Here is a 19428-nt window from a genome sequence, read left to right as displayed (position 1 = left end):
CATCAATTCAGCATAAACATTGTCATCATCATTAGTGATTATTATAACATTCAACATATTATCATCATCATTAATAATGTAATCAGAAATGCTACAACCTTTGTGCTTTTGGGTCCAACTCCTTCAAAGAACGTGTCATGCATGGCAGATGATATCTATCTTCCTTGCATGACAATTAAAAGGCCCATGGAATCATTGGGATATTCCATGAAGACCTATTTGAACATTTCAATCTTCTCAATGTCAGCTTGGTCTCATGACTATATGTAGGCACAAGATTGGCTAGAGAAGATTTGTTATATTGGAGGGATTTATGAAATCAAGAGCAAAATCAATGACAATTAACAAAACCTTAACCAAAATGAAAATTAATCGCTCAAATAAATATCTTTACGAAGACATTCATCAAACCCTTTTATTTGCATTTTTGAACATCTATCTTTTTCTTAGTAAGAATCCTTGATAAATATATGGAGTGTCGTTGTTTCTAAAGATTTAGAAAAGACTTTATGAGATCTATTATAGTGAGTTTATTTGCAAATCTGAGTTCTTCATTTTTATTATTTATTTATGGCTATACAAACTTTCAAGCTTTTTAACATTTTAAGGGTGGATTTTGATCACAATTGTTGTGGATCCGTTTCCGGATTTCTCCGGAAACGGATCCAAAAAATTTAAATCCCTTGGAAACGTATCCAATTCCAAATCTAAAGTTTCCGATTTTTTGAAACGGCACAAAAACGTTTTTACAACATTTCGGACAAGAATCGTATCCGTTTATGTATCGGAGACGGGGATCTGCGTTTCCGGAAAATTCTTCAGGAGTTTCCGGTAACTTAGACTATTTTTTGAACCATGTGTGTTGCCTATTCCGTGGTTGTGGTTTTGGAGGACAGAGGGAAGTTGGAGTGGTTTCACACTATTGTTCATGAATGCAATGAGATAACCAAGTACATTTATAACTATGCTTGGGTGTTGAAGCTTCTGAGAGTGAGCTCACTTGGTTATCTTATGCTTTGCAATGGACTTTCTCTGACTCCAAAGCCTTTGAAATGAATGCCAAGCCCTGAGATGTATGTTTTGTAGTGAGGAATGGTTATATCGGAAAGACAACACAAAACTGGATCCAATGGCTGATCTAAACAAAGAGAGGAAGGAACCTCACCAAAGCACTTTACATGAAAAAGGGGGACTTTATTCATACACCTAGGCCTAGACAAGGGGCAACAGAAGGAATGCTCACCAACACATATAATCTGTCACAGCAAATGGAATGCCTTGAGCATATGCAAGTGCCTTAGGACCAACACACACCCTACTAGTCAGGGGTTATGTATGATGAGGACAATGTGTGAATTTCACACTATGGGAGTTGCAAGAATACCAAGTCAACACATTCCATTCATAGCTGCACCAGCTTGCCTGGCAGTTGTTCAGTACATGAAGATCCAAAGGGTGTTTGGTTTTGTCATATTAGCAGATGGTCATACTAGCATTCAACATCCCTGTCTTCTGAAAATTGGATTGTATCACCAGTTGTCAGAGGGCATTATCCTCCTATCCCAGCATTTTCCTTAGTATTTGTCTTTTGAGTTGAGTCATATGAGTAAAAGGAAATGATGTACAAAAGACACTCTATTTGATTTCTTGCTTCTCTTTTTGTAGTTTCAAGTTTAGGACTAGTTTGTACTTTGTAGTTCAGATAGTGAAGTACTACTCTATCCTGGAAGAATTGCCGCTTGAGCCTTTTGTCTGAACACATTGACATTGGTTGGTCATTAATCATTGATGTTATTTATTTGATGTCTCCAAAGAGATATTGAGAAGTCATTTTTTCATATATAGTCAACTTTTGATTTCATGTAACTGGTTTTTCAGTATCAGGTCTAATGATGCATCTGACATTCAGTTTCAATGGAGGGATTCACTATCACGGAGAATAAGATTTTGCAATTTTTAGCGCACCACGACTATAACAAGATATATCTAATGACCCATCTCAAATTAAAGAGAGCTTAGGGATATTAGCATGCATATGAGACATGCGTATGATAGTTACATATGCATGCATCGCATGTACGGCACTAGTATATATACTAGCCAATATTGAAAAATGACGAAGTATAGGGTAATGAACTGATTTTTGAAGTAAATATGTAACTCACCAGAATATAATGAATATATCGAGGGGGGTACTTGATATGTATACCACCATCATAATATATAATTAATACATTATTCCAAAATAAAGTAAATACAATGGATCATACAAAATAAAAGAAAATTATAATTATACATTATTTATTATAGTAACTAAAAGAAATTGTATATATTTTATTAACTAAAAAGAAACTAAATAAATATGTTGGAAAGGACTTGTTACATTATCATATCTTACTTTAATTAATTATAATGTATAATTTTCTTTTATTTTGTATGTGATCCATTGTATTTACCTTATTTTGGAATAATGTATTAATTATATATTATGATGGTGGTATACATATCAAGTACCCCGCTCAATATATTCATTATATTCTGGTGAGTTACGTATTTACTTCAAAAATCAGTTCATTACCCTATACTTAGTCATTTTTCAATATTAGCTAGTATGTATATTAGTGCCATACATGCGATGCATGCATATGTAGCTATCATACGCATGCCTTGTATGCATGCTAATATGCCTAAGCTCTTTTTAATTCGAAATGGGTCATTACAATTTAATACTGTTGGTATATCCTTGATTACTTATGTTAGTATTTGTATGATGTTATTGGTAAAAATGGTTACCTTCTTCAATGGAGCAGTTGTTGCAACTGTGTCTGAAGGGGAATGCATGGTCAGTGTGAAAGAATTACAAATATTTATCTGCATACAAGCAAAATGTAGACTGGTGGAGTTGAAGTATGTAACCACTTAATTCATTTGTAAAACTAATCTCATATTCTACTTTTGCTACTTAATGACTGATCAATGATGTATTCATCCTTTTGCCTGAACACATTTGCATTGGTTTGGTCATTAATCATTTATGTTTGAGTTTATTTGATGTCTCCATAAAGATATCGAGAAGACATTTTTTGGCATATAGTAAACTTTTGGTTTTGTCTAACTGGTTTTTCAGTATCAGGTCTAAAGATGCATTTGACATTCAGTTTCAATGGAGGGATTCATTATCATTTGGCATGTATTCAGTTAACTTACCAGGCAAAGAAATGTAAATTCAGCTCTTGATGTAACAATATTTCATGTAATACAAATCAACCACATTGTGGTATTGTCTGAGATATAAGAAGGAAATAAGCCATGTTTGTCTTGAAAGTTTAGATAATTATCAATGTCAAAGGGAGAGTTTGTATCTTTCCATTCATTTTTGCTTTAGTGGTAACGAGTATAAAACTTACTCCAAGTATATGATTTCATTGTACGAACTAGTTCATACTGAAAGTATTTATTAAACTATTTATTGAAGTTATTTACTCTGAATGCATGGTCAGTTTGAAAGAATTACAAAATATTTATCTGCGTACAAGCAAAATGTAGACTGGTGGAGTTGAAGTAAGTAACCACTTAATTCATTTGTCAAACTAATCTCATATTCTACTTTTGCTACTTAAAGACTGATCAGTGATGTATTCATCCTTTTGCCTGAACACATTTGCATTGGTTTGGTCATTAATCATTTATGTTTGAGTTTATTTGATGTCTCCATAAAAATATCGAGAAGACATTTTTTGGCATATAGTAAACTTTTGGTTTCATCTAACTGGTTTTTCAGTATCAGGTCTAAAGATGCATTTGACATTCAGTTTCAATGGAGGGATTCATTATCATTTGGCATGTATTCAGTTAACTTACTAGGCAAAGAAATGTAAATTCAGCTCTTGATGTAACAATATTTCATGTAATACAAATCAACCACATTGTGGTATTGTCTGAGATATAAGAAGGAAATAAGCCATGTTTGTCTTGAAAGTTTAGATAATTATCAATGTCAAAGGGAGAGTTTGTATCTTTCCATTCATTTTTGCTTTAGTGGTAACGAGTATAAAACTTACTCCAAGTATATGATTTCATTGTACGAACTAGTTCATACTGAAATTATTTATTAAACTATTTATTGAAGTTATTTACTCTGAATTCAAAGCTAAACTGATTGCTAGGAGCATCCAGTTTCTGCTGAGTTTTGTAAGGCTGACAATTAGCTATGTTTCTTATAAAGCCTCCAGGTTCTGCTGAGTCTCAGGCTTTTTTATTTCCTCTTGGTGAATGCGGAGATGGGCTGAGTAGTCCAGATGCCAGAGGGCTAGACGGATCAGATCAAATGCTTTTTCCTGTTGTTGATTTTTCATCTTTGGGCGATTTTAGTGAGCAGCCAGTATCGGTCAAAGATGATGTTGCTGGCAACAAAGAGGCACAGAAAGATTCCAGATCATCACAAGCAGGCAGTCAGTGTTCGGGTCCTTCAAGTGGAGAAGTTGAATCGCTTCCAAAAGCTGAAGCTATGTTGATGTTTGCTCCAGAGTATACACCGGTTGAGGCTCCTAGGAGTGAACTTAGTTCATCTGTTTTCAGAAGTCCATATATTCCTGTATCCAGAAAAATTCCAACTGTGGAATCAAATATTAATGCATATGTGTACAGTGCGACACCACCGCCTTCTCCTTACCTTGAAATCTCTGATAAAAATTCTGAATATTCTTGTAAAGGAAATGACAATTGTAAAGGGAAGGATGATACAATTACAGGCAGCCAAACTGAGATTAAGAAGCATTACAAGCATGTTCAGTTGGGAAAGCAGCTGTATGAGAAGCCAGTTGTTACTCATTCTAATACTTCTGTGGTGCGAAGGAGAGATTCAGTATTTCCATCCATTACTCATTCAGGTACTACAAAAGATGGAAGGTATGCTCCATCAAGGAAAACTGAAAATGGGCTGGGTGCAGGAGGATTTTTAATGATGCCCAGAACAGTTTTGGCTACTGAAGTTGAATGTGCAATGTTACAGGCTGCTATGTGCAGGATGAGGCACATGCTGTTGACAAGCAGTAAAATTGTTCAATTTGGTTCAAACAAATTAAATGTTGGCACTTTGCTGGACCAGTTACCCAATGCTTCACAATGCCATGAAACTAGCATGCTGTGTGGAAAAGCTTCTACTAAACAAGAACAAAAGAAGAGAGAGTGTATACCAGTGAGGATTGCTGGTGATGTAGATGAAGAAATGCGCGATGGGCCCCTTACTGCACAAGTTGGGGTGTGGAGATCTGTGGGAGCTCGCAAACCTTCAAATTCACCTAATGTTCTTGGTAATGAGAGTGCAAGGTCTTCAGCATACAGTGCATCTGAAGAGGAATGTACATTTTCAAATGTGCAAAAACAGCCACTATGTGAGCTTCTAGATGCTTTGCCATTTCTAGTTCAACAAGCAACTGCATCCACAGATATTTGCCTTGATGGAGACTGCGGAGATGGTCCTTTTGGTTGGCTAGCATTTCAGGAACAACAGAGACAAAAATTTTGTTGTGGACCTGCCATGATACATGCTGGCTGTGGAGGTTGTCTAGCCACTTGCCATTTTTTGGATGGTTCTGGCATGGAATTAATAGATCCTTTTGCTGCAGATGTAAGTGACATTTCACAACCAATAAGAATTGTTGATTCCATGTTGTCCTTTCTTCTGTTTTAATTTTGTTTTGTTTTGCGAAATAGATGCTGCTGGTCTGACTCAGCTTTTTGAGAAAAAACTGGTCCCAGTTAGTTGCTGACTTGGCTAGATGTGGAGTCAGCAATTGACATGCTATGGCTCGGCCTAGGAAAACAGTGAGTTGGCTGTGTTAGATTCCAAGTCACTGACTAGCCCAAGTCATTTTCAGGCAGACATGGCAGCATGCAGAAAACCCCCGAAAACATAAAAAACCAGGAAAAACTCTGAACCTAACTAAACCCTATCTTCCTAAAAGCCCCCTTACATTTCTAAGTTTCTTACCTTGTTTCTGGGATTTGGACTATTTGGAGCTGAAAAAAACACCTTGCCTGGCAGCCAGCTGTCAGAGCTGATTTGAAACTAACTTGGAAAAGTTTCATAGGATCCATCTGTGATTGCTGTAAAGCCATATTTATGTATTATGTTCCAATATATCAACTACTTTTTCAGAAGCTCAATTTTATGTATCTCGTCACTCGTGACTTAGAATTTATAATTTATGTAGCTCAGTGTGATTTTTCCTATTTGCAGTCTGACATGCAATATAAACAAGAAAACTTGCATATCTGTTGCTTAATTGTTCATATTTGTGTGTGTGAGTGTGTCTCTCTCACCATATATATATATATATATATATATATATATATATATATATATATATATATATATATATATATATATAGAGAGAGAGAGAGAGAGAGAGAGAGATGAACAATTATGCACCAAATATGCAAGTTTAGTTATTTGTGTTGCATGTCAGATAGCAAATATGCAACTTTTTTGTCTTTTTAGATTTTCCCAAGTTGACTTCAAGTGGAAAGCTTCACTGATGGCAGGAACTTATTGCCCTCATCTCTATTATCATTGGTTACACCATGTAAAAGATTATATGATTTTTCCATGTGATATAGTACTAATAGAATAATGTTCACTGATTCGTATGGCATCATGCTTTGTAAGACAAAATTGGTTTTTCTGACACGAAGCATCACAAGTGCAATTATCTTCCAACTTTTAGTAACAGTGAGTTGCATAGTCGTCACTGCACCAAAATGTTGTATAGAAGAAGCCCAAATTGTTTGCAAATGTCCTTGGGCTACTAGAGATTGTGGAACACTCTATTGTTCATTTTAGTTTACATCTATAGAATGATTTGTATATTTCTTTTACTTAAATCTTTGTTAGATGACATCCTTGATATGTCATAAGCAGATATCTTCAAAAATAATGCCTGAGAAGAATATGGATTGTCATTCACGTTGTCTCCTCATATAGTGCCATAATATGGTTAATATACTTTCAATTAGAGATCTTGTAATTGTGTGAGTATGCTTGTATGAATCATCATATTGAAACTAATAAACTTGTACCATGTGGTCTAACCATTTAATACATTTCATATTTGAGATTTAAACAACTGAGAGTGTATGTTATGCATGCATGATTCAGTGACATGAACTCAAGTGTGAGTAAAGTATTTGTGTGTTTTTCTTGTGTATATTGTAAATGAATGATTTGTAATTAATTAGGATATATTTTCTTACTTCTGGACTTCAATGCTATAATTTAATTGTGTTCTCTTTCATTGCTTTCCTCTCTTTTTTTCTTCCCTTAAATTTACCTTAGTCGCAAGAGAAGAAAGAAAGCACACCTTGCAAGAGATGAAATACTGCAAGGTTTGCAAATTAATGTAAATGAACTGGTTGCATTGCAGGAGTGTTGTTAGACACATTAAATATGATGCAATCTTCACTTGCTTGAAGTTTTTAATGAAGTGTTGGAGACTTGTAGTGTAACTTTTGTAGTAAGCCTTTTAAAACATTTGACAATACATTTGGCATGAAAGCGTCATTGGTGTGCAACTTGGAGGCTAAGATTTCTATTAAGTCATTGAAGTCATGAATGGGTTCTCTTTCTTGCAGACAAAAATTACATAACACATCGGCAAAAATATTTATACGTCAGTTATCAGGGAAAATCTTCATTGAGGCCTATTGAACATTTGCACCAGTATCAAGCCAGTGGTGCAGATTAAAGTCTCAAGAATTACTTAATCTATGGCAGAGGTTTGTCATGTTGAAAAGCAATGCTAAGTGGATGAGGAGCATCCCATGTTCACTCATACCTGAGGCATATCCACAAGTCATCATAAATTATAACAATGGAAAAACTATGCCCTTCACTACCATAGGCGTTAATGTCATTGGTATTATGGCCATAGATTATGTTGCCACCAGATTGCTTTGCTACCAGAAGTGTTGCTCTAACTAATTACAGGACAACTGTCATTTTGGAATATGCGGATGTTCTTTCTCATGGTACTCTGGCAATGTATGTGCTTGTTTATTAACATGTTACCCTTGAGTTGCAAATGGGCCTTCTATTACATTACCATCTTATAGTAGACCCTTTCACACACTTTCTCGAATGTCTGGTAGGGAATGACATTCTTCCCATCATTCCTTTTGCATGATTTGTTTCTTCTTCTACGTCATTGACACACCCCCTTGGCAGCAGAGGGATATTGTTAGAATTCATATGGTGATCATAGATAGGGTTATTGGTATTTAACTATATGTTATTATTAAAGATCTTTTGGATACTTGGTTTACTTTCTAAATTCATTTTTCTGTGTTTTTTTACGTGAAGGAGATTTATATAATAAAACATATGTTAAAAATATAAGAACACAAATGGGTTAGTGAGTCATTGAGTTTATTTTTCAATCCCTTTATTTTTCTCATTGGTGGACATTAATGCAAATGTCTATTTTAAATTCAAGTTCTTTCTAGCATATTTTTGGTGTTCAGGAGAGTCAGAGAGAAGTATTCATGTTGTTTAGGTCCTTGATAACATTGTCTGGGAGACCACTGTTTCACAGATGTTTACAGGGAAACTTTCTGTAGTTGTACCGCACACTGTACTTGCATTTACTTATTGGAAAGAAGACTACTGAATGGGCCCTTTTCAAGATTCATAATAATAATTTCTGTTTTCTTTGAATCTCTTATGTGATGAACTTGGGAATGACTTTGGAAAAGATTAAGTTCAAATTTGATTAATTTCCACTAACGACCAATATGGGTCAATGGGATTGGAATTAAAGATAGCGCTAACATCCAAAGGGGAGTCCATGAGGCGTCTGCCATCACTGAAATAAGTTAAATTTAATACTATGCACCACTAGAACTGGTTCAATAATGCAATTTTGAGCAAGCTTTGATGGTCATGAGAACTTGGCTCATTTCAGCCACTTGCCAAGTTGACTCATGATTTAGTTTGACTACTTGAGAAATTCTAACACAGCTTCAGAAAAGACTACATGTGATTTGTAATTCTTAGATGTACTTAATAATAATTAAACAAATGTTCTACAAAATAGCTTTGCTTAAATGTGAATACATTTCTTTCATACAGACTAATATATGTATTGTTGTGGGTCTTAGGTTTCTCCAGCAGCAGTAATGAGTTTGTTGCAGTCAGATGTTAGAATGGCCTTGAAAACAGCTTTTGGTGAGCCCAGTTTGGATGGACCTTTGTTAGTTACAGATTGGTGCAGGGGTCGTGTGCAACTGGGTGAGGGTGGCCATATGGGTGAAGGTTATTCTGGTGAAAATGCTCCAAATGATTCCAAAGAAGCTACAAGTACTGTGACAGCAGCTCTTGGGGAACCTATCACACCACCACAATGTTCAGCTGGTGGTTCGGTAAATCTTAAAGGAACAACTTTGCAGCAAATAGATCATCAGATTTGTGAAGTTCAACGCAGCAACAAGAATTGGGGTGTAGAAACTTTATCCATGCCAGATGGAGCAAGGTTGGATGATGGTAGTCAAAGACGCTCAACTCAGGATTCAGAATCAGAGTTACATACGAGTCTCTCTCGCTGCAGACCAACTCTTTTGGCACTTCCATTTCCTGCTTTGCTTGTTGGGTATAGTTTTAATTGCTGTCTACTGTTGAAATTATCTTATAGTTTTCGTTTGTTGATAGCATTTTAACTGTTGTTTTAATATTGATATGCATTTGCAGATACCAGGATGACTGGCTGAGGACATCATCTAGCACTCTTCAACTTTGGGAGAAAGCTCCACTTGAGCCATATGCCCTTGCAAAACCTGTAAGCTCTGGTTTACCTGTATCAGTATTCTCGATTTTCCATTCTGAGTTTCTTGTCTGAATTATATGTTCTTGATTTTTTGATCTACATTTTTCTGGTTTTTTTTCAATTGTAGAACTGTACCTATGGTCACACCTTTGATTTCTATAACATATTGTGTCACAGGTTTCGTATTATGTTATTTGTCCAAATATAGATCCGCTACTTTCTGCATCGGCTGATTTTTTTCAGCAGTTGAGTACTGGTAGGTTCTGTTGTAAACGATGTAGTTTGGTTTTCTTTTGACAAATTTTTTACAGGAGCATGCTTAATGTATATCTTTTTATGTAACAAGTGTTTTATGGTTGACATTGTTAGATACAATCATATAATGATCATAATTAGGACTTAGATGTACTTTAGACATTTAATAAAGAATTAGTTAGAGACTTTATAGTAAATTGAAGTGCTTGCTACTTAACAGATGTAGTCATTGAAAAATTAGGTATATGGGAGTTACACAACTACTCTCTCTCCTACTATTTAGTGAGACATTGCAGCTCTCAATATGACTCAATCCATTCTCTCACTCTTCTGCATATTCCTGCCTTTGCATGTGTGTGCACGTAAAAACCTGACATGGGATCAGAAAGGTGGTGACCAGAAGCTAAGGAAGCCAGTGAAGGAGTGGAGAGAATGTTCTGATTAAAGAAGGGATTGAGGTTTTGCTAATCACACACATTTGGACAAGAAACAAGACAACTTGGTTACATAGCAATATTTTTTTATTTTTCATTTTGTCAAAGGCATGAAGGGAATCATTTGAAGGAGTTTATTTGTATGCTCAGTGTTCTTTATATGAAGAGTAATTGATTGTATGCTGTGAGGATGCAAGCGTGACTTGTAGTTGTGGAAAATAATGACTGACAAGACTGACAATGTTGAAATATGTAACTAGGTTCGGTCTTCATAATGACATATGTAATCATGATTTTATGTAATTGATGTAAAGAAGAAAAATAAAATTATTTTTGTTATGCTTGAGAAATGGGTCAAGGTAGCAACTATAAGGAAGCCATGGCCGCAATTCGTCATCCAATGTAAATTTTGATTGCAGCGACAGCTACAGGTACGCTCCCCCCATTAAGGCACGGGATTGCTTGCCAGCAATGTCTGTCTGATTCAATATACAACTAAACTTAGAAGTTAACTTCCGACAAAAACATAAAAGAGAAACACACAGGACATCAAACGGGCCTTCCGTGGTCTAAAAGCAAAGTCGAGTTTCTCTTTGTGTCCGTCTATTGTGCTTCAGGTACCTCACTTCATTTGGGCAAAGCTTTGTATTTTCATATTGAATTGCTTGAAAAGGGGCGGGGATGCTGGGGGTGTGGTGTTGTGGGGAGGGAGACTTTCAGGTCATCTGTATCTCAATTTTGATGTTGCGGTTAATGAAAATTTTCAGAAAATATGGGGTCGAGAGAAAGAACTTTCTAGATTACTAGCTGATGGAGAAGAACTAAAACAGAGCTTCTCTTCAAGCTTAATTGGATCCAGAGGGGGTAAATGGTGCAAAGTTATAGCAGAAAACTTTAGGTCGTGTAAAAAACTTGTTTAACCATGTTTAATATTAAAAAATATCACTGGGCAAGAAAGAAATTTAATAGTAAGGGCGGTTGTTGGAAATTTTTTACACAAGGCTTCCTATTATCACTGCGGCAGGCGTGCCCTTTCTCAATTCAGAAGGATGCCAGTGAAATGTAGCATGCTTGAAAGAATTGTTTTGAATGGGATTCTGTGGGTGGAGTATTTAATTTATCAAAGTTACCCGGTCGTGCACCTGGCCCTAACTGCATGTAATGACCAGCTTGCATGGGAGAGGCAAAACTTTTTCTGGGAGATTTGAAGCTTGATGGTGGTACTGAGCACCCTTGTTTTACTGTCAAATCAAGCTTCCGTTCATGATAGGTAATATTTGTTATGGCTACATAACAATTGGCATTATAAATTAGTTTGGCTGTAGGGTGTTAGGTTAATTTTGCCCTGGAATTCTAAGGGATTAGGGTTTTGAGGCAACTTCTTGGTAAACACAATAAAGCTCAAGGAATTTTATTTTTGTAGGTAAAGCTCCCATTGAGAGCTTCTAGGGCTTGTCATGTGGTCTACAAATCAAAAGAGTCTTTGTCATGTATGAGAGACCCTTCTTAGGCATCTTACATATTTATTTGAGTCATTGTAAGAGTCAAAAGACCCTCCAAGACCTTGTTACAAGTGCTCAATCAAGTCGGCCTTCAAAAGAATCTATAAGGAGATGTCGGCCTCAAAGAAGAAAGAAGTGCAAAAAGAAAAGGAAGGAAGATAGCCTCTTGAGCAGCGAAGACAAGGAGAAGAAGATCGAAGCATTTTTGTGTTGTTTTTGGGTCTCTCCTCCCACACGTGTGACTGCAGTTAGGGTTTCTGCAGTAGGGTTACATCAGTCCTCTAAAGAGCTGAGGCAAAAGGTCAAGAAAAGAGCATCATTACTAGCCGAAGTCACTAAGAGAAGTTTGTAAGCATAGCGAAGATGAAGAGCCACATAAATCTGCCCAATCAACCTCACACGTGTGACATCTTGACAGTTGCAGGTAGGCCGAAAATTACAGGTCTGTAAAAAGAGGCCGAAATTCCAGAGAAGTCGAAAACAGAGGCCGAAATTCCAGAGAAGTTGAAAACAGAGGTGCAGAAATCAGTTTGACTAGCGTTGACTTGAAGAGGAAGAAGAGTTGTTTCAAGGAAGCCTTGTGACTTGGTCTTGGAGAGGTTCTTAGGTCAAGGGTCTTGGTCTTGGAATTCATCAATTGAAGATTCTATAAGAAGAAGAATTCGGTGGGTTTTCCTCTCAAGTTTGGAGAGGTTTTGGCCCTGGCTGATAGCCTACATCTTGTGTCCTTTGTCTCATTGTTCTTTATGTTTTGATTAGCTGGTTGATGAAGAGAACACAATAATAATCAAGCTAAAGAAGAACCTAATCAAGAAAAGTAAAAAAGTCTCCACAAGCAGTTATCATAAGCTAGAGAAATCACCTATACTGCGGCTCCTAGATTTCTCAACAGACAATAGGGTCAATTATTGGTAGAGGAGTTGTATCTGATCCAGAGGACATTTACTTCTATGTGAATTGGGAAAGTGTGTGAAGACAGTATGTGAGGGGAATAGCAGGTTCATGAGGGTTGGTTGGTGCTGCCAAATTGCACTCATGGATTAAGCCACTATTGGATTGAGCCAGCGGTTTTCAGAGTTGTTGAGATTAGGAAACATTGCAATACTATGATGAAGCCATTACCAATTACTTTGTGATAAAGAGATTATGGCAGTCATAGCAGCTGTTGGCCACCTTGATTAACAGATCCTGTCTTAAGGAAGTGTAGTTGCTGGCCTGTGCCCTTGAGGAACTGGAGCTACTAATGGGAAGTTGCAGCAAAAGCGTGACATAGAGCCATTGAAATATGCATGGATTAGAGTCATTGAAGTGTCATGGAAGCTGGTTAGGTTGAGGTTAAAACTGTTGGAGCTGGCCTGGCATAAAGGATATATAAAGGAATCAACTATCTGGCTTGTCATGGAGGAAGGATGTTTTGGCATATTTGCGTAAGAGTGCATGTGAAGACCATCAAGCTGACACATGCTTGTATTTGTGGAGATGAGTAAGATTGTTCTTTAACAAAAAAATGATAGAATCCTGATTTAAGAATTGGTGGTTGTGACTTTATCTGCATTTTTTCTGGAGATTTGAATCTGTAAGTTTGATTTTGAGATGGGTGGAAGGAGATTTTCCTTTTAGGTGCAAAGCAACAATGTTGTAATTGATTTCTTTAATGTGAAAAGATAGCAGTAGGGTTTGTTAAACACCGAGTTACAACAATAAGAGAGAGAACCTTTATTCAGAATTTGTTTGACTCATTTAAACCTTTAAAATGGTGGGTCTACCCTGTATTATGTTGGGAGGCAGTTAGAGATTTAATGGTAAAACATTTACCACACAAAAACAAATAATCCTTCTTAGAAATCAAGAGATTGATGGCATGTTATTTGAAATGCAAGATGGTGAGAATGCTTTTATGATTTGAGGGAAACTTCCCATAAAGGTAGAGCTTCTTTCTTAATTTTTTTTGAAAATCATAGACACTAGACATCAGTGAAAACCTATTGATAGAATGACTGAAGAAGAAGATATGGTAATAAGTACATTGAAAAGCCTACTGCCTTCAGATGAAAACTTTGTTGTAACCCTAAATATAACATCTGGAGATATTGATCTGACTTTTGAGCAGTTGAGTAATAAGCTTTTACCAGAAGGATGGGTGGAAGAAATAGTTTGGTAGCAACATTGTGAGTCGAGAATCAGAAGCCACCCTAAACCGACAATTCAAGGGCAAAGGTAAACATGGTGATGGCATGAAGAACACTGATTCTGATATGAAAAATCATGGAAAAGTTATGAATTGTTTTTATTGTGGCAAGCTAGGGTATAAGGCAAATATTTGCAGAAAATGATTGTAGGATCAAAAATTATCTTGTGGCTTTCTGCTGACACTCACTGTGAGAAGAAACAATGCAATGTAGATGAATGCAAAAAGGAAGAAGAAATTTATGTGTTTGTGACTAGTAAAAAAGGATTTATTGGGAGCAAAACATACTTGTGCATTGATTTGGGTGCTTTGTGACATTTTACCAATTAGTAAGATTGTTATATCATTTTTTTGTGAACATGTCCAGCATTGATTCTATTTCGCTATTTTCGAGTGTAATATATCCATGATTTGTAGGAAAATTATCTTTTGTTAATTGGATTATGAAGCATAGCTTATGCTTAGATGTTGTCTTCAATGATAACATATGTTTATTATGGACAGAACAAAGCAAAAATATGATTGGCTATGGAACAATAGGGTTTGTTTTGACTGATGCATGGCGAACATAAGATAAGATAATTTTATTGATGTCCAACAAATGAGCACAAAAGTAGGTGAATGGGACTGAAGAAGAGCATAATCAATATGAATACAGTGTGGGAGTGCAAGCGCAACTTCTAGAAAATGATGAAAATGGCATAAAGAAAGGAAGAAACAAGTGGTAGTGTTTCCATGACATGCATATAAAAGACCATATGACAATGCAAAATAATCAATTATCTGCCAAAAAAGAGTGATTGAGATAGGAGGATCTAGCAATGGAGCTAAGGATGTCAAGGGCCCTTGTGTCTGATGATTGATGGTGAGGGAGGTGAACTAGGCACTGGCTCATTGTCGAAGTCCCCTAGAACCAACAATGGGTTCAGATGTATGATCATGGTGGAATGTAGGAGTGAGGGATGCTCCTAGCATCCAAGGTCAAAAGAAAGAAGCCTTGAATAGATCTCTGGCTGCTCCTATTGAACTGGTAGGTAATCAAATGGGTCAGGGGCACCCTGCTTTGGAACTGTCTAGGGTTATCTCTTTGGTGCTCTAAAGACATGTGAAATGATGTACGATTTGTCATCGCCAATATGGTCTCGATGATATTCGTTGATCCATTCGAGGGGAAGGTTGAGAAGAGACCCAAAATGGAAATACTCATCCTTCTGTAGTCTCCCTAAACTTTTTTCATTGCTTGTGGCTCTGATTTGACGAATCTACATGAAAGTATGAGGTGATTGTCATGGTCATCCCAAGGTGGGGTATGGTGTACAAGAATTGAAATTCGTGGTTGAAAATCTCCCTGATGAAGAGGGCTAATGGTTGCTGGTCTTGGTACCTGAAGAAGGTAGAGAGGAAACCTTAGAAATTCTGATGTAGGTAGTGGTAGTGTCCTCTGGTCTCATAGTACAGGGAGCACCTAAAAATTAGGTGCACCTCTGTCTTTGGCTCATGTAGGTAGCAAACGCTGTCCAACCGTGGTATATGTTGGGCAATCTTTATTAGGGTCTATAATAACCAACTCGGAACTGTCCTAGCAAGATCCTAAGTGAATGCATCCAATGCTTGTGTGTGTAGGGGGGGGGGGGGTGAATTATAAGTCCATCCTAAAATTCCAAAAAGTGCTCTTGGTTGGACATCCTCGAGCCTGAGCTTGTCAATGGTGAGGCCCAAGTGACTTGAATGTACAAGATATATATATCCTCTATGATGGCCTAATTTAGTACTTGTTGAATCAGTAAGAGATTTCGCGGCACATCAAAGGCGAATCTAAATGGGGGAAGGTGCTTGGGGGAGATAGTCTGTGATTGAAGAAATCGAGATGCCTTTGAGAACCAACCTTGAACATGCCTTTTGGTGGGGGGGATTTTGGGTGGGGGCCTTCAATGAGTAGAGAGAAAGATAAGGTTACCTCTCTCTCTCAGCGGTAGAGTCTTTGAAAGACCTGTCTTTATGAAGGAAAGAGACCAAACGAAAAATGACCTTGAGCCAAAATGGGTGGACATTGATCTCCGCCTAAATAATGGGTTGTGGAATTGTTAGATTACAATGGATGATGCATTTGAGAAGCAAGGTCTGTACTCTCTCCATGTTGGCCCAATCTGTTTGAAACAAGCTTAGTCCTCAGATTTTGGATTTATAAAGGACTATGTCTAATAATTGCCTCCATGAGGTGAATTTGGATGAGATGTTCTGAAACTGACTATGGAAACACTACATTTGAATGAGGACCGGAAAACCATATCCTTTACTAAGCCAAGGCTAGAGGGCGTGTCACATATCAAAATGAGGCCCTGTGAACTGTACTCCCAAGTAGGTGTAAGTTGTGGTAATCTCAATCTCGACACCTTTGTAGTAGAAATGCAATTCTATAAGAGAAATTTTCGATGCATTAAAGACCAAAACATTGGTCTTACCTAGGTTGATTGTTAACTATCAAAGGTCACAAAAGCTGGACAATGCGTTGACTTGTAGCTGAGAGTGAATAGAGAGGGGATAGAACAAAGAGGTTTTTTTTTGTAGCAGCCCATGGGTCAAAGGTCTCACTCCTGTGTATTTGTAGCATTTCCATTCAAAGAAGGAGAGAGCATAGCAACCTCATCTTGTAATTAGGTTTTCTCTTGAAAGGGTTTCCCAAGTCATTTCTTGCAATATTGTGGTTTTGTGAGTGATTATTCTATTTTTTCTCTATTTTCCGCATTTTATATATTGCATGCATAAGGAGAAACAATAATTTAATAAATCTAGAAAGTCCAAGGAAAATTAACTCTTAGTGTAGATTTTTCACATTTCAGTAAATGTTTATTAGATTTGTTGTGACAAACTATTTAGATGAATATCCATGATAGTTTACATATCAGATATGGAGTATTATAATAAAAATAGATTAGGAAAAGGAAGATCTTGAGAAAGAATTCAAGAAGAATCGAGAAAGAAGATTTTTTTTTGGCTTAAAAACCCTTAATCAAAGGTTATTAGAACAAATTAGAGTTTTAAAAGATGAGAACAAAGACACTAGGAATAAAATTAACAAACCAGAAAATGAAGAACTTTCATGCCTAAGGAATCATAATCAAAATCTACTTATGCAAATTAAGAATCTTAAGAGTGATTAGCAATTGTTCGAAAACATAATAGAACAACTTAACAAGAAGGAAGCATTGAGTTCTTTGGGTATAAAAGTCCAAGTTGAGAAGGAAACAAATGTAGATCCAATTAATATCACGACCAAAGAAGCTACCAATTCAATTGAAGTAAAGACCTACTTGGATGTTGCAGTACAAAAGATGGAAATTCCAAGTGAATTTTTGGCGACCAACCAAATAATATCAATACCTAAAGAAAATCATATGCCTCAAGTAAACCAAGAAAGCGTTACAAGCATGGTAAGGGAAAATCATATTAAAAAAATTCCTTATTGACATCCGCATCGTAAGAGCATAAATATTAACTAGTTAGGGTATCAATATTAGTCAGGGTAGAAACGATGGACTTATCTTTTGAAAAGTATTGATGCCAATGCAATCAAGTCTCATGATAACAATTCTTCTTGGGAAGTCTATAAGTGCAATGTTTCGCAAAAGATCAATTTAGGATGGTCATATCATTTTACAATTCAACAATTGTACTTAGTTCTTAGAAATTTGCTGTCTAGTATCATCAACCTTGACAACATCAAGAAACAAGAATCAAGCGAAGTTATGACAAACGAAAGTGAAAGGCATAATTTTTTTTTTGATGAATATGCTTTGAGGACAATGCATTTCTAAGGGGAAGGCAATGTTATGAATATATATATATATATAATATATATATACATAGATATATACATAGATATGTATATACATATATATGTATATACATATATATGTATATACATATATATGTATATACATATATATGTATATACATATATATATATATATATATATATATATATATATATATATATATATATATATATATATATAATTGTGATGAACAGGGTTCATATATGTAGCGGATATTCAAAATATTTGGAATATAAAAGTATCCACCTATATGTATATATGTTTGAATACAAGTGATATTATGTGAGATGATATTGATTACAAATGAGGGTCCACTTATATACCTAGGCAGGTGCCCCTTCAAGAATGGTCATGTCCTTAGAGACATGCCTCTTCAGTATTATGTTATATATATATATATATATATATATATATATGAAATGATATTTTAAGGTCCACGAGACTAAAAATAGTCTGAGACCATTAGTTCCCTGTTTTTCGCTTTTTACAATTCAATCCTTTTCCGATTCGAATTGATGATGAGCTGGCCCAACCTTCCAACAATCCCCTCGCTAAAAAGACAATGTCAAGAAACTGATGCTAACATGTTCTCATAACTTTCTCTGATGTCTTTGAATGCATCACATTCCAAAATGAAATGCTTTTCTGATTCCACAGCCCCAGGTGTGCAAAATGTACACACCCGTTATTCCCAAGCTTCTTTAGGCCTTTTCCACCATCCTATTTCACATTGAAGTTGATGTGAGTTGTTCCTTAATTGAGCAATAAGAACCTTTGCCCTCCAAGAAATGCTAGCTCCAATGAACTCTTTTTGTTGTAGATCACACGTAGGGTTGAATTCCTCAATGTAATATTTCTTCCTTATACCCAACTCTTTTCCCCATACCCTTTTACGAAACTTCTCCATAACAAAATCCTTTAGCTCCTTGCTATTTGTGGGATAGGCATTGAGGTAGATATTACATTTTTGCATCCATGTATAATTTTGTTTCATCCATGTTTTCTTTCTTTCACTCATGCCTTGATTGAAGATAACATTAAGCCATCTTCCTACTCTCATTTGCTCAATTCCTTTTAGATATCTTATGAGCCACACCATAGAAATTGCTTCAATGGGAGTTGCTCCTGTTTCACTCAACATTATCTCATAAGGTACTGAACTTTTTATTTTGAACTTGCTCATGATCAAGCGTTTTTGGATTTTCTCAATTTGTTTCCATTTTGAGACGGGAGTGTTGCTAGCCCACAATTCACACCCATATAGCATCACTGGACAAACTAGGAGTCCAAAAAGCACTTTAATCGTTTTCCAATCCCATAACTCTACCTCTCTACATCTGTTTTGAAGAGCATATAATGCTTTCCACCCTCCTAAAATTCTCTTCTTTTTGCAGT

General features: G+C 36.2%; 1 protein-coding gene across 14 annotated transcripts in view; it reads left to right on the top strand.

The window, feature by feature from the left end:
- Nucleotides 1-19428, top strand: part of GCT (RNA polymerase II transcription mediator) — a 300003-nt gene that overhangs the window by 234212 nt on the left and 46363 nt on the right. For all 14 annotated transcript variants that reach the window (XM_089439924.1, XM_089439921.1, XM_089439917.1 and 11 more), the window contains 4 exons: nt 4226-5629; nt 9157-9644; nt 9743-9830; nt 9996-10074. In XM_089439924.1, the coding sequence (XP_089296050.1) occupies nt 4226-5629; nt 9157-9644; nt 9743-9830; nt 9996-10074 (2059 nt within the window). The remainder of the gene's footprint in view (nt 1-4225; nt 5630-9156; nt 9645-9742; nt 9831-9995; nt 10075-19428) is intronic.

The sequence above is a fragment of the Pinus tabuliformis genome, chromosome 9 (genome assembly GCF_031772625.1).
Source record: "Pinus tabuliformis cultivar Carrire ecotype Pingquan chromosome 9, CPIR1, whole genome shotgun sequence".
Classification (NCBI taxonomy): Eukaryota; Viridiplantae; Streptophyta; class Pinopsida; order Pinales; family Pinaceae; genus Pinus; species Pinus tabuliformis.
The sequence above is the reverse complement of the archived record's forward strand: the minus strand, read 5'-3'. Positions and strand labels throughout refer to the sequence as shown.